General features: G+C 51.1%; 1 protein-coding gene and 1 pseudogene across 1 annotated transcript in view; one reads left to right on the top strand and one right to left on the bottom strand.

Annotated features, from left to right (window-relative positions):
* Allc (allantoicase) overlaps positions 1–15,183 on the top strand; it is a 34,040-nt gene that overhangs the window by 2,413 nt on the left and 16,444 nt on the right. The window contains exons 2-3 of the mRNA XM_078029725.1: positions 380–569; positions 15,058–15,152. Of these exons, the coding sequence (XP_077885851.1) occupies positions 15,063–15,152 (90 nt within the window). The 5' untranslated portion in view covers positions 380–569; positions 15,058–15,062. The remainder of the gene's footprint in view (positions 1–379; positions 570–15,057; positions 15,153–15,183) is intronic.
* On the bottom strand, positions 8,482–9,000 carry LOC101965735 (chromobox protein homolog 3 pseudogene; annotated as a pseudogene).

Below are 15,183 nucleotides of genomic sequence, written 5' to 3'. Positions count from 1 at the left end.
CTTTAAGTCACGTGACTTTGGTCTTTGAACAAAAATCCTCCAAGTGGAGCTCATAGTGAAATAAACCTGTATTAAAACAAAAGCCACAAATTAAACCAAACTCAAATCTGTTGCAAAACTTCCCTGTAACCGGGATTGCACATGTTGACCTCGGGTTCCTCCTATCTCCACTTAAGCTCCTTTAGTCTTGTTCCCAACTTGAATAAACTGCTTCCTCTATCTCACCCAAATCTCACACAGAGAGTCAGAGGCTCTTTGGGAACCTGCTGGCAGCGATGTCCCTCCTGGTTCCCCCTCAGCAGGGCAGATCCAAGGGCGGCAGGCCTCTGTGCTTGTTAGCTTCCTAGGCCCACCTGCCTGCACCTTTTCCATTTTTAAGGCAAAGCTCAAAGGAACAAGAGCAAGACAGCACCTGGCTGTGAACTCGGAGCCTGTGCTTCTCCATCGGAAGAAAGAGGCTGCCTGGTCTCTCGGACGTGCCTGGGCGACGGGTGGCCCTGTGGGAGAAGCTTCAGCACACTCGGGGACCCAGGAGGCTGGCACTCTGCCTGGCCTCAACCACAGCCCAGGTTTGGAAGGGTTTACCTGGGCTGGGTGGGTGGCAGAGCGCTTGCCCAGCGTATGGGAGGGTCGGCTCCCTCCCCAACACAAGTAGGGGAGGTAAAATTCCCTCCCTTGCCTTTCTCGCTTCACTTACAGCCAGGGAGGCCCCTCACACTGGCCACACCCACCCAGAAGGGTTCAATGCTAGAGTCAGAAGTAGACACCTGGGTGGTGACATCAGGCCCCTTCTCCCAGGAGGGGTGCTTGGGGAAGGTGGGCACATCAGGTGAGCTGCAAGGCCTTGTCGGCTGGCTCCCTTCCTCTTCTCTCTGGGACCTTGGCTATATCAACAGAAATGATTAGGACGTTGAGAGAGAATTTGGGGGGCCCACAGCATGACATTCACGGAACCGTGACCACCTGCTAGAACAGAGTGGCAGCAGGATGATTTCAGGGATCTCCAGGGTGCTTCCTTGGCACCAGGGTGTGCACGAGGTTAGGGACTGTGTTCCTGGGGCTCTTCCCTGGGGTTCAGGCTCGGGGCCCAGGACATTGGCTCCTGCAGGTGTAAAATGAGCAGGAAAGGTGCCGCCAGTCTGGAGGGAAGCTGACCGGCTTTGTCTCCAGCAGCCTGAAGCTTTTTGTCTCTCAGTGCTCTTGGGTATGGATGGCTCTCCTGGCTTGCGTCGGGGTGGACACGTATGGGTGTGTGTCTTCCGTTGTGTTGCCCAGGGCATCAGTGTCTTAACCAGATTAACAATCTTCCTGTCTTAGGTTGGGGGTTCAGGAGGCTCCGCCGGGTTCTCTGCTTTGGGTTTCATAAGGCTGAGATCAAGGTCAGGCTGGCTGGGCTCTGACTAGGAGGTCCTGGGGTGTGGGCCTGAGGCTCTGTTTCCTTGCTGACCATCAGCAGGGGCTGCCCTGGTCTCCCCAGGCCTCTCCTGGGCTCCTGCATGGAGCCCCCGCCTCAGAGCCAGCCACCACCTGCCGGGTGCTTCTCTCTTTTCAGCGTATTCCAGCTGGTTTTGATTCTTCTGTCTGCTGCTCTGGTGCTGCAGCCAGGGGAAATCCTCTGCTGCCAAGGTCATAGTGGTCAGACTGCCCCTCTCCTGGGGTGACCCAGTTCCTGCCTACTCGTGGTCAGTGGCCAGGTTCCCCCTGCCATGTGTGGGGACACAGGTTGCAGGGAGTCTGCCCAGCACAGTGTGCGGCGGGCGGTCAACCCGGGCCTCATCGTGCTATGCCATGCGGTCTTGGTGGTGTCTCCTCCCCGGCTGTGAACTCCGAGGTATCGTAACTGAGTGTGTGGGTCCGATTCATTTAACATCACACCCACTCGAGTAGGAAACATACACACAGGAGAAGTGTGATGGACAGAGGCACAGCCTGTCTGTCTCTGGCTGTCCTGCCCCTCCCCTGTCCCTGCCCCTGCCCCTGGTTCTGTCTCAGGAGCCAGGCACCCTGTGCTTCTGCTGGGTCCTAGTGCAGGTCATTGTTGCACCTCCTCCCTGGGCCGAAGCCCCAGTGCACACAGGCCCCTCCGCGCCTCCCCAGTGCACACAGGCCCCTCCGCGCCTCCCCAGTGCACACAGGCCCCTCCGCGCCTCCCCAGTGCACACAGGCCCCTCCGCGCCTCCCCAGTGCACACAGGCCCCTCCGTCCCTCCCCAGTGCACACAGGACCCTCCGCCCCTCCCCAGTGCACACAGGCCCCTCCGTCCCTCCCCAGTGCACACAGTCCCCTCCGTCCCTCCCCAGTGCACACAGTCCCCTCCGTCCCTCCCCAGGGCACACAGGCCCCTCCGCCCCTCCCCAGTGCACACAGGCCCCTCCGCCCCTCCCCAGTGCACACAGGCCCCTCCGTGCCCCTCCCCAGTGCACACAGGACCCTCCGCCCCTCCCCAGTGCACACAGGCCCCTCTGTGCCCCTCCCAGTGCACACAGGCCCCTCCGCGCCTCCCCAGTGCACACAGTCCCCTCCGTCCCTCCCAGTGCACAAGGCCCCTCCGCCCCTGCCCAGTGCACACAGGCCCCTCCGTGCCCCTCCCAGTGCACACAGGTCCCTCCGCGCCTCCCCAGTGCACACAGGCCCCTCCGCGCCTCCCCAGTGCACACAGTCCCCTCCGTCCCTCCCCAGTGCACACAGGCCCCTCCGCGCCTCCCCAGTGCACACAGGCCCCTCCGTCCCTCCCCAGTGTACACAGTCCCCTCCGCCCCTGCCCAGTGCACACAGGCCCCTCCGCCCCTCCCCAGTGCACACAGGCCCCTCTGTGCCCCTCCCAGTGCACACAGGCCCCTCCGCGCCTCCCCAGTGCACACAGTCCCCTCCGTCCCTCCCAGTGCACAAGGCCCCTCCGCCCCTGCCCAGTGCACACAGGCCCCTCCGCACCTCCCCAGTGCACACAGTCCCCTCCGTCCCTCCCCAGTGCACAAGGCCCCTCCGCCCCTCCCCAGTGCACACAGGCCCCTCCGCCCCTCCCCAGTGCACACAGGCCCCTCCGCCCCTGCCCAGTGCACACAGGCCCCTCCGCCCCTCCCCAGTGCACACAGGCCCCTCCCCAGTACCCCCGCCACACTTCCTCAAGTCTCTGAAGGCAGGGTGAGTTTAATTTACTTTTGCATCCTCCTCAGTTTTCAGCATAGGCTCCTAGCAGACTGGGCCATCAGTGGATCTTGCCCTTTAGGGCAGGGGCCTGTCTGCAGAAGCACTTGTGGTTGGCAGGAAGGACCTTGGACAGAGTGGCCGGGAGAAGTGCTGCTGTGTCTAAGGATGGGCTCCTTGGCAGGCAGTGACTCTCTCCTCTAGTCTTGGGTCAATATGAGCTCTTTAAAAGGAAACCTTGGAACCTTGGCTCCAAGGAGGCAGGGCTCTGTAGGACTGTGGCTCCGGTGCTTTGGGGTCCAGCCAGCTGGGTTGAATCCTGCTGCGGCCGGCTGCGCCCCCTGGTGGCTGCTCCGGGAAGGCGGCTCCGCGGAGATGCTTTTCAGAACTACCTTCACTTCTAGGGCTGCTGGGCCCTTTCATCTGGCCCGATGCCCTGTTCTGTGGTGACACCAGGTGGGGAGAAGGCCACACCTGGTTCTGCCACCTGGAAGAGTGTGAAATGGGCACCTCACCCTTTGGAGCCTCTGTTTTCTCATCTGGGCTGCGGGGGCTGACATCAGGCCCGGGACCAACTGTGGGCGAACTTGCAGAAACCTCCAGCTCCGTTTTCCTGGCTCTTGGGAGGACGGTCTCTAAAGTGTGTGTGGAAGAGGACCCAGAGAAAAGCTAGATCGATGGAGCCACGTGCTTTCATTTTGACTTAACAAATACCAGACACCGTGCACATCCCGCTGAGCTGGTGGGATGTCGAGTTTTCCCCGTGCAGGTCAGGGCCTGGCATCTTGACTCTGGACACAGGTGCATAAGGCCCTTATGTGAAGCTCCAGCCAAGCCAGTTTCCTTCTCATGGAACTGCCAACAGCATGGGGCTGCACTTCCTGGTCCCCCACCTGGAAGGTGCGCTGGGCATCCTGGGCCACGTCCTGGGGAGGAAGGGGCAGTGATGCTCCCGTGTCTCGAGCTAGGCTTTTCCAGGACACCAGTGGCTGCCATGGCCAGGGTGGGATGCTGACCATGCATTGGGCGGTGGAGCAGGGCCTGCCTCTGCCTTGCTCCTTGCCCCTCTGGAGGCCATGGCCAAGGGTGCAGGTGGGGTTTCAGGTGTTCAGACCACAGCTGGGAGCAGTGGAACAGCAGGGTGACCGGGCAGCGGCTGGAGAGAGGAAGCTAGAGCAAAGAGCTCAGCAACTCGAGTGGAGGGGTCACAGGGCAGAGAGGGCAGGGTGACAGGAGAGAGGGATGTCCCTTCCTGCTCAGGCCAGGAGCCTTCGGATGACAGCTGGCTAGTTGCCTCTTTCCCTCCTCCTGGCCTTGTGGTCACCTAGCCACACTTCTGGAGCTGAGACTCGCTCGCCTTTAAGACACTACCCCCTGCAGCACCTGGAGCTGCACAATGGTCCAGGAGGTGACCCTGCTCTGACCACGTGTCCATCACCCCCACCTTCTCCTCTTGGGCTGCTCCATACTGTGGCTCTCATTGTGCTTGGAAGAGCCGGCAGAGGCTGCCCTGCTGCCTGGGATGCAGACCCTCCTCAGGGACATCGCGGGAAACCTGTTGTGTAACCTGGGAACCTGAGATGGACTATCAGCCCGTCCCTCATGTAGTGGACTGGACCGAGACCCAGGGCATCGGTTCGACTTTTTCTGCAGGAATGGTTTGAATGGCAGTTCTGGCAAAGCCTAGGATCAGGTCACTTCTCCTCCAAACTCTCCTTCCCCTGAGTGGTGGAGTGTCCCTTCCTCTCCTGGGGCGCGGCCACTCTGATGGTCTCTGGTTGATCTCAGGGTTGGCCTGGCCTTTCTATGCCCACCTTCGCTCGGGGAGACCTCACCGACTCTCCCGGCCTCAGTTGCTCCCTCAGGTAGGCCTCTGACTTCCAACTGTGCCTCCTGCCCAGACTCCAGTCTCTGCCATCCTCAGTGCCCAGAGTGCCTCTCCTCCTCCAGCCATCCTCAGTGCCCAGAGTGCCTCTCCTTCTCCGTGTGCCCAGTGCACCACGAGGCACCAGCCCAAGGACTGGACATCACCCAGCTCCTCCCTGTTTCCCCTCCGTCCTCCTCCTAGTGGCTTGGAGCGGCTCCTCCTCACTCTCCTCCTTATTTCTTGACTGGATCCCCACATCGTCTGCCAAACTGCTCTCCTGCTCCTGATCTTGTCTCTGCTCCGCCCGGTCCTGGGTGGCCCGGTGGTCTGCAGGGAACACCTGGCAGTCCCTCCCTTCCTGCAGTGTGTGCTGCCCCTCCCCTGGGGCCCACCTGGCTCCTACTGCCCCTTCTGTCTGGATAGCAGGCTCCCTCCCCCAGGGCAGCTGACCCCCCTCCAGCCTTCCTATCCCATCACCTTCTCCAGGAGTCCAGGCCTCAGTGGGTGACCTGGTGTGATGGTCTCCCATGGAGCTCGGTGGCTCTGCCCGTCCCTGTGCCTGCCTGCGGGCTCCCTGGGCACCCTTCCCCTGAGGATGTGGCCTGAATCTCACTGACCTTTGCTCCTTGCACCTGGCAGAGTTCTCTGCACACAGGCGGCCACAGTAACGTTGGAAGATGGGCAGAAGTGGACGCCGAGGGGCATCTTGTGTGACTTTTAAGGTTTGGTACAGAGTAGAGTAGTGTCTGGCTAACTGTGCTCTATGGATCAAATTCGGCCTGCTGACTTTTGGACAGGAAATAACTTTTTGCACAGTTTAAATGGTTGAGTGGCTAAAATCTGAACATTGGTGTCCGTAAGCCAAGGCCACCAGAACACACAGCACTCAGAGCTGCCTGTGCTGCAGTGACAGTGGCCGTCAGAGCTGTGAGGTGGGTGTTAGCAGACTCTGAACAGCCCAGGGTGGTGACCAGGGCCCAGGAAAGCACCAGTGCCACACTCAGAGGGGGGCCTGAATTCACCTCCACGGGAGCGTAGGACAGTGACACAGACCCAGCACAGACCTGTGACAACTAGAGACCTGTACATCAGGTGCCTAGCAGGTCTCCATGGGGGGGAGGGAGGGGTGGAGACCTGTGGTCAGGTGCCTAGCAGGTCTCCAGTGCAGGAGGAGGGAGGGGTGGAGACCTGTGGTCAGGTGCCTAGCAGGTCTCCAGTGCAGGGGCAGGGAGGGGTGGAGACCTGTGGTCAGGTGCCTAGCAGGTCTCCAGTGCAGGGGGAGGGAGGGGTGGAGACCTGTTCCTCAGGTCTCCATAGGGGGGGGAGGGGTGGAGACCTGTGGTCAGGTGCCTAGCAGGTCTCCAGTGCAGGGGCAGGGAGGGGTGGAGACCTGTGGTCAGGTGCCTAGCAGGTCTCCAGTGCAGGGGCAGGGAGGGGTGGAGACCTGTGGTCAGGTGCCTAGCAGGTCTCCAGTGCAGGGGCAGGGAGGGGTGGAGACCTGTGGTCAGGTGCCTAGCAGGTCTCCAGTGCAGGAGGCGGTAGTGAAGTAGGCGATTTTGTCGAGGGTGGAGGCCTTCCTACATCAGTGAGAGGGTGTCGAAGACTTCGGGACCACTACTAAATTCTGGTACTATTTCAAGGTCATTAGTGAAATGGGTGTTAAAATAATGGGTGCTGTCCTATAATGCAAAGAGAACTCGAGCGGCCGCCCGCACTGCCTGGGGGAGCTCTCTGCAGCCATGGAGTGCCCCCCTGGGCCCTTTAGCTTGGCAGCTACCAGCCATTAGGAGCTCTGGGCACACACATAGTTCTGGACCTGGATTTTGGAAGTCACTGGATTTAAATTTAAGTGGCACACGTGGAACTAGATGCCATGGCCAGCGCTGAGCCTGTCTGTGTGCCTGGGGTCCTGGCAGCAGAGGGTCTCTTCTTTAGAGGCCTTCTTTCTCGCCTGAAGACCACAGTGGAGAGGGAGAGGAGGCCAGGGAGGCGCAGACCCCATGTCTCTGTGAAGCTGGGCTGGGAGTGGGGCCTGCCTTGGGACTTCCTCCCCTGGGGCTCCTCTGCGGCGGGTCACAGGGCGTTTATGGTTCTTTATCTCAGTGTAACACAGTTTAAACACACTCGCGCAGCAGAGTCTTCTCTGCAGGTGGGGCTTTGCCAAGGGAATGAAAAGGCATAAGGAAATACTTCCTGGAAGTGGCCCTAAAGGTCCTCCTGGCTCTGTGTCCCCGGAGAAGCTCGCGGGTCTGGTGGGGTGAGGGACACGGACTCCAGAAAGGCGGCGGAGAAGGTCGAGTTTTTCATTCTTCCAATTAAAAGAGATGTTTCCAAATGAATATTAGCCTTGCACAAGTGCGAATGGCTTTGAGGTCGTCTATAAATGTCCACGCACACTGGAGAGCTTGCAGACATGTGCATCCAGGTGGGAAACAGGCCACGTGCAGTGGAGCTCCCGTGACCAGGGACGATGTCTGTGCCACAGGCCAACTTTGGAAAGGTCTGTCTGCTTGGTGGCCTGGGCCGAGGGAGCCCACGGCACTGGGCAGTGTGGGGCAGAGCTCGGCTCGCATTCCAGGGGAAGCCGTCCTCGCCCAGGGGCCGTTTCCTCTCTTTCCCTCCCTCCCTCCCTCCCTCCCTCCCTCCCTCCCTCCCGTCTTCCCGTCCTTCCTCTTCCATCCTCCCTCCTTCCTTCCACCCTCTCTTCCCCAATAGGAATGTTTCACTGAGTGAGGTTTTGGGTGGGGACAGAAGTGGGCAGCGTTGAGACGGCCTGTGGTGTGGACGTCTTCCACCTCCCTATTTAGACTTGGCACTAGGTGTTTTATTTTATTGGAGGCTATTGTGAATGGAGTTGTTTTCTTAATTTGTTTTTCTCAGCAGATTCATTATTGGTATATGGGAAACCTATTGATTAAAAAAATTCAGTTGTAGGCGGACACAGTACCTTTATTTATTTATTTATTTTTATGTGGTGATGAGGATTGAACCCAGTGCCTCCCACATGCCTGGCGAGCACTCTGCCACTGAGCCACAACCCCAGCCCCAAGCTTTGATTTTCGTATGTTGATTTGGTAACCTGCTAACTTTGCCCAATTTGTTTATGACCTCTAGCAATCTTTTGGTGGAGTTTTATTTGATTGTCTGGATATAGCATCAGATCATCTGCAAACAGTGATAATTTGACTTCTTCCTTTCCTGTTCTTTTTTTTTTTTTTTTGCTAAAGGAAGCAACCACAGAAAGCTTTTATTTGTTCAAAATAACTAGTGTTATTGATGCAAAACAAAGAAATAAAACCCAACAACTCCCCAATACTACTTTCAAAACCAACCTATCAAACTTGATTTTCATTAGAATGTACTTATTTTTTTCACACTAGTAAATCAAAAACCAAGAGTCAGATTTTATATATATTATTTATACACACACACACACACACACACACACTCACATATATCAATGCAAATAGTTATTGAGCTTCATCTTCTGGACAAGAATGCCAAGTTAGCCTCTCTTCATCAAAAGCAACTACAGTCTGAGGACACTTCACATTTGCTTCTTTTGCCAGCACCCAGTCGACCTCCTCTGAGTCTTTCCATTTCATAAGAACATCGATTCCCCACTGCAGTCTGTGGCACCCATCATTCCTGCAGGATCAAGTCTCTGGCAAAGCCTCCTGGTTGCTCAGCAGCATCTCTTTTCTTCTTTGACTTGCTATCATCAGATTCATCGTCAGATAAAGATTTTCTTTTGGTTCCATCTTTTTCTTTACCAGCTTTTTGAGAATTAAGACATATTTCAATCAACTCTGGACAATCTAGATTTTCTTCAGTTCCCAAGTATTGTCAGCATCTGTAAGTCCCTTCCACTTCAGAACGTAATCCACCTTTCCATTTACTGCACGTCGGTCTAGTGCTTTTTCTACCACAAATTCTTCAGGCTCTGCCTCTTCAGCTTTTTTACTCTTTCCATCCTGTTTCGTTCCCATTTTTGCAATGCAGTCTGATAGGAGGCCATTTTTTCAAATTGCAGACTTGAGGAGCTGTGATCACCACCTTGGATGGTCCAGGTGGGGGATCTGCAGCGTCTGCAGCCCTGCATGCCTCAAGCTCCCTCTCCTGTTCGTATTCCTCCCATTTCTTTCTCTTGTCCAGTTGTCCTTGCTAGCATCTCTAGCACTATATTAGATAGGAGTGGTGAGAGTGGACATCCTCGTCTTGTCCCAGGTTTTAGAGGAAATGCGTTTAGTTTTTCCTCATCTACTATGAGGTTGGCCTTGGTTTTTTCATACACAGTCTTCATGGTGTTGAGGTAGATTCCTTCTATGTCTCGTTTTTCAGCGTTTGTATGATGAGTGGGTGTTGAATTTTGTTGAAGGCCTTCTCTGCATCTATTGAGATGACTAAGTGGTTTTTGTCCTTAGTCTGGTTACTGTGATGGATTACATTAATCGATGTGTGTGCACTGAATCAACCGTGCATGATGGAATAAGACCAACTTGGTTGTGCTGTATAGTCTTAATATGTTATTGAATATGATTTGCTAATTTTTTACTAAGTATTCATTTGCATCTGAGTCATCAGGGATATTGGTCTGTAGTTCTCTTTCCTTGATGTACTTATCTGGTTTGGACATGAGTGTGATATGGGTTTCATAGGGTGAATTTGGAAGTGTTCCATTTGTTTCTATTTCATGGACTACTTTAAGGAGTATTGGCATAAGTTCTTCTTTAAAGATTTGGTAGCATTCAGCTTAGAATCTGTCTGGTCCTGGGCATTTCTTTGTTGGAATGCCTTTTATTATTGCTTGAATATCTCATTACAAGTTATTGGTCTACTTTGGCTTCCTACATTCTCTTGATTCAGTCTTAGCAGATCATATTTGTCTAGAAGAATATCCATTTCTTCTAGGTTTTCCAATTTATTGGAGTATAAGTTCTCAAAATTGTCCCTAATGATCTGCTGGATTTCTAAGATGTTCATGGTGATTTTTCCTTTTTCATCTATAATTTCACTTTGTCTTTCTTTTTCTTTTGGTCAGTTTGGCCAAGGGCTTATCAATCTTGTTGATCTTTTCAACAAACCAATTCTTTGTTTTTTGAATTTTCAAGTTAATTGGTTTCTGCTCTGTCTGCTGTTGATTATTTCCTTCCTTCTACTGGTCTTGGAATTGGTTTGTTCTTCTTTTTCAAGGGCCTTGAAAAGCATCATTCGATGTTTATTTTGGATCTTTCTGATTTTCTTATGTAGGCGCTCATAGCTATAAACTTTCCTCTTAGAACTGCCTTCATAGTGTCCCAGAGGTTCTGGTAGGTATCACTATTTTTATTTGAGCCCAAGAATTTTATATTTCTCCCTTGATTTCTTGTATCACTCATTGATCATTCAAAAGAGTATTGTTCAAATTCCATGTGTTTTTATAGTTTCTGTAGGGTTTGGCCATGTCAATTTCTAATTTCATTCCATTATGATCTGATAAGATGCAAGGAATTATATCTTGTTTATTGTATTTGCTAAGAGTTGCCTTGTGGGCTAAAATGTGGTGTATTTTGGAGAAGGCTCATTGAGCTGCTGAGAAGAAGGTATATTTAGCTATTATTGGATGAAATATTCTATAGATGTCTGCTAGGTCCATTTGATTTGTAATATTTTTTAGGTCCAAGGAGTCTTCACTGATGACTTTTACCATCACCATTAGATAAGTCATGAGTAGTGTCTCTTTTATGTAATTTCTTGAGGCATTTGAGGCAAAAATATTTCTTATTATTATATCTTTTTACTGGATTGCTCCCTTTGCCAATATGAAGTGACTTTCTTTGTCTCTTCTGATTAAATCTGCTTTATCAGCTATGAGTAGCTACTCCTGCTTGTTTTTGAACTCCATTCACATAGTATATAAATTTCCATCTTTCACTTTCAGCCTGGGGCTGTCTTTGCCTGTAAGGTAAGTCTCTTGCAAACAACATATAGTTGAGTCTGTTTTTTAAATCCACTCTGCCAGCCTATGTATTTTAATTGGAGAGTTGAGATCATTTACATTTAATGTTCTTATAGACAGATGTTTATTAATTCCCAACATTTTGATTTACTTCCCAAGTTTAACTTGGTCCTATTTCTCATTTGCTTAGCTATTTTTCAAATGACATTTGTTATTTTTTGATTTCTTTTGTATGCAGTGTTTCTTTAAGTAGTTCTGTAGTGCTGGTTTAGTAGTCATGAATTCTTTTAGTTTCTGCTTATCCTGGAAGATTTTTATTTCATTGTTGATTTTGAATGATAGCATTGCTGGATATAGCAGTCTTGGTTGACAGTTATTTTCTTTCAGGACTTGAAAAGTTTGTGCTGAGACATCAGAAGTGATTCTGATTGGTTTGTCTCTAAATGTGATCTTACACTTTTCTCTTGAGGCTTTTAAAATTCTATCCTCATTCTAGATGTATCTTGTATCTGGATGTCCATCTCATTCTGAAGGTTTGGATATTTTTCTGTTATTATTTCCTTGAAGAGTTTATCCATTCCATTAGCCCAGATCTCACAGCCCTCTTCAATTCCAATGATTCTTAAATTTGGTCTCTTCATGTTGTCCTAGGGTTCTTGTATATTCTGATAATGGTTGCTTATTTTTTTTCTTTAATACTGTATGTATGTTCAAGACTCACCACTTTGTCTTCCAGTTCTGGGAATCTGTCTTCAACATGTTCTACTCTATTAGAGAGTCTTTCAACTGAACATTTTATTTAATGTATTGTGACTTCAATTTCTAAGATTTATTTGATTCTTTAAAAAATTTTCTATCTCCTTATTAAATTTCTCATTCATATTGTGTACTGACTTTCTTAAGTCATTCAGTTGTTTTTCTGAGTTTTCTTGGAATTCACTGATCATTTTTATAATGATTCTTTTGAATTCCTTTTCTGGTATTTCATCCCTTTAGTGTTTTGGGGGTCTTTTGATGATGATTTATGACATCTGTGAAGTATAGTGTTAGCTTGCTTTTTCATGTTTCTTGTATTCATTTGTTGGGTTTTATGTATCTCTTGAAAGGGATTTATTTTTCACTCATATGTGTGGGCCATTTTAGGGCACAGTCTTCACCTGCCAAAGTGTCCTAGAGTGATCTGGAGTGAGACCCCCTTGTAGGGTGATGTCCACAGACTCTGTGTTATGTCTCTCTGTTTTTGCTATAGCAATGGATGTCATAGGTGAGACCTGGTGTCCTACCCCTAGCTGTTTCTATTTGGGGCCTGATTAACAGTTTGTTTTTTTCTCTTTTAATCTTTTAATTAAAGTTTAACACAAGGTAGAGTGTCCTTGATTTGTGTGGAGTAAGGTGTGGCTGTCTTTTAATTGAGTTTTGTTCAGTGGAGGAGTGTCTACCCTGTGAACTTGCAGTGTCCCAGCACCTCACAGAATGGGGGAAACAAACAGTAGCAACAACTAATGCAAACAATATATAGCATTAAACTACATGTCTGGTTCCTATTATGACATCTAGAATGTTAATTGCCTCAAAAAACAGAAATGGTAGTGTCAGCATTTGCTAACAGCAAAAACAGGAAGTAACCATGAACTATGTCTGGCACTGAAACAAACAATAGGTGTCAGCTATGTCATCCACAGCAGTAATAATTGCAATAGCATCGATGGTGGTGGCAGGAGTTACATCAATGAATTAGCGCTAAAAGATGGTAAGAATACAGTTAATAAGGAGAATAGAAAATGTGATAAGACGATAGAAAAGAGTTTACAAATTTCCAAAGTGAGGAGAGAGAATGCAGACGAGTTGTTCCATGGGATGGTTATAAGGAAGGATAAAAAATAGAAGTAATGAAGTGAAGGGAGAGTGGGTCAGGGGAGCCAATCCTTCACCCTCTCCACTGCCGCAATCACAAGAGGCTTGGCTGTTGGCAGGAGAGAGACAAATGAGAAACAACACAAAGCAAAGCCAATTGCACTAATCAAAACCCTAACCCTCAAAAGACAAGGAAAAGTCACTACAGTTAAAAAATGCTGAAAATGAGAAAAAAGAAACAAATATGTTTATGTATGTGTGAACTAGTCAGCACAACAAACACACACACAAAAACAAACTAACCCCACCAAACAATTCTTAATGAAAAATGAAGGAATTATCTGCCCTGAGGTGGTCAAAATAGTCGATGAGAATAGATGGTCACTGCCCACGCGTGACTGTCCATTCCATTTCTTCTTGAGCTCTGTACTGAGAGCAAGAGCAAGGGCTGGGGTCTTTAACCCCTTTCTCTTTTTGTGTCACTCACCAAGCTTCCAGTTAGAGTGGCCTAAGATTGATGCTGTTTCAAATAATTCTCAGCTTCTCTTCTCCCCAGATGAGGTAGGATGGGATGGGATGTGCTGGCGAGTGGAGTTTTGTCCACACAGACGAGGTCAGTGTGCACGCCCAGGGAGGGGCTGCTGCAGGATCTGTGAGTCGAGTCCCAGCAGCTGGGGCTTAGGCCTAATCAGCCTCAGGGTCTTTGCTGGGTGGTTTCTGCTCTGGAGAGATTAGATCAACACACCTCCAGGGCCTGGGAGTTCTAGTCTCTGCTGGGAGTCTGGACCTCCCGAGTCTCCCTAGGATTCTGCTAGTGGATCAGGAGAGCCAACCCTTCACCCTCTCTGCCGCCACAATCACAGCCTTGCCAGGCTTCCCAGGCTTAGCCCTTGAGTGTACTCACAGTCACCTATTCACGTGAGCTGGTCATGTGAGCTGCCAGACTCCAAGAGGTAAGTGAGTTGAACTTCTCTTTGCTTTCCTGACTTGAATCCCCCTGGGTAAAATGGGCTCTGTGCTTGTTTTACTCCTATTCTGCTAGGCCTTGTGGCAGGTGCTTGTCAGGACCGCGTAGTGGTGTTTGCTCAGATCTCCAGGCTCCTGCAGCGCAGCAGGTGCAGCATGGCCACCTTAAGGTGGCTCCTGCCTCAGTTCTCCAGGCCAGTTGGGAACTCAGGGCACTTTTCATGCCCAGTGCACATTGCAGCCTCTGGATCAGCTAAGGGCAGGCTGCTATTTTGACCCCAGGATTTTCCGTACTTAATCTGTCCGTTGGGTTTTTCTGTGTTCTTCCCCCCTCTGTGTTGGCCAGAGCTGCTACCCCTGCTGCAGCTGGCTTGGCTCCAAGGGAGTCTTTCTTCTTGGCTTAATGTACCTAAATGTTGGAGTCTCTAAGACACTCCGACTGTCCAATATTAGTTTTAGTAAAATTCCTCTTTCACCCACCTCACAGAGAAGCAGTACTCCGCTGGTTGAGCTATGGAATGACTAGGAATGCAGTTTCCTCCAGCCCACCATCTTGAATCCTCTTCCTGCAGTAGTGCTACTCCCAGAGTCTACGCAGGCTGTGTCTGTGTTGTGGTTTCCTGCTGCTTCTGATTCTGTTTCCCCCTGCGAGTCACTGGTGGGGGCTCTGCACCTGTCTTTCCAGAGCTTTCCCAGAATGCCCTACACTGTGGTCATGGGCATGTCCTACACCTGGCTGTCCAGTGTAGAGGCCACATGTGGCCACTGAGAATGTGAGAGGTGACTAGAACCAAGGAGGGACAGGATTAGAAGTTGTGTTAATTAATTTTAATTGCTTAAGCTTGTCAGCTCTCCATGTGTGCTGGTGGCTTCCCGTGGGATGATGCAGGGGCAGACACAGGCTGTGCTCCTGTAGGCAGAGGGGTGTCCTTGGCTCTGCCCCGTTGCTAGCCAGGCCTTGTCACCTAGTTGCTGGGTGGTGTTTTGAATGCACAGACGGTAAAGGTGGCTTTTCTAGGTGAGAATGACTTCTCTGCTTTAATCACGACACAAGCTGCAGGTCTGCAGTGGTGGGACTGTGTGTCTGGTGCCCTTGACTCAAAGCAAGCCCTCTCTCACGCCCTCCTCTGGCGTGCTCCTCATACAAAGACACTCATGCCCGCCAGGTGACAGTAAGCCCAGCTCTGTCACCCCTCACCTCTGATGTGTCTGAGCTTGGTTTTGGGAGCCTGGCTGGGTCCTCCCGCCTGCAGACCCGCGGCCCTTCCACCAGCCTTCTCGCTTCCAGGAAGCATGGCTGATGCCTCAAAGGAGGGGAAACTGACCCGATTCCTGGACTTTGCGCAGCTGGTGGACATGGCCTCCGAGTCCGTGGGAGGAAAGGTAAGCAGGCCTTCAGGGAGCACACAGGCTG

This window comes from Ictidomys tridecemlineatus, chromosome 12 (assembly GCF_052094955.1).
Source record: "Ictidomys tridecemlineatus isolate mIctTri1 chromosome 12, mIctTri1.hap1, whole genome shotgun sequence".
Classification (NCBI taxonomy): domain Eukaryota; kingdom Metazoa; phylum Chordata; class Mammalia; order Rodentia; family Sciuridae; genus Ictidomys; species Ictidomys tridecemlineatus.
Note: the sequence above shows the minus strand (reverse complement) of the source record. Positions and strands in the feature narration are given on the sequence as shown.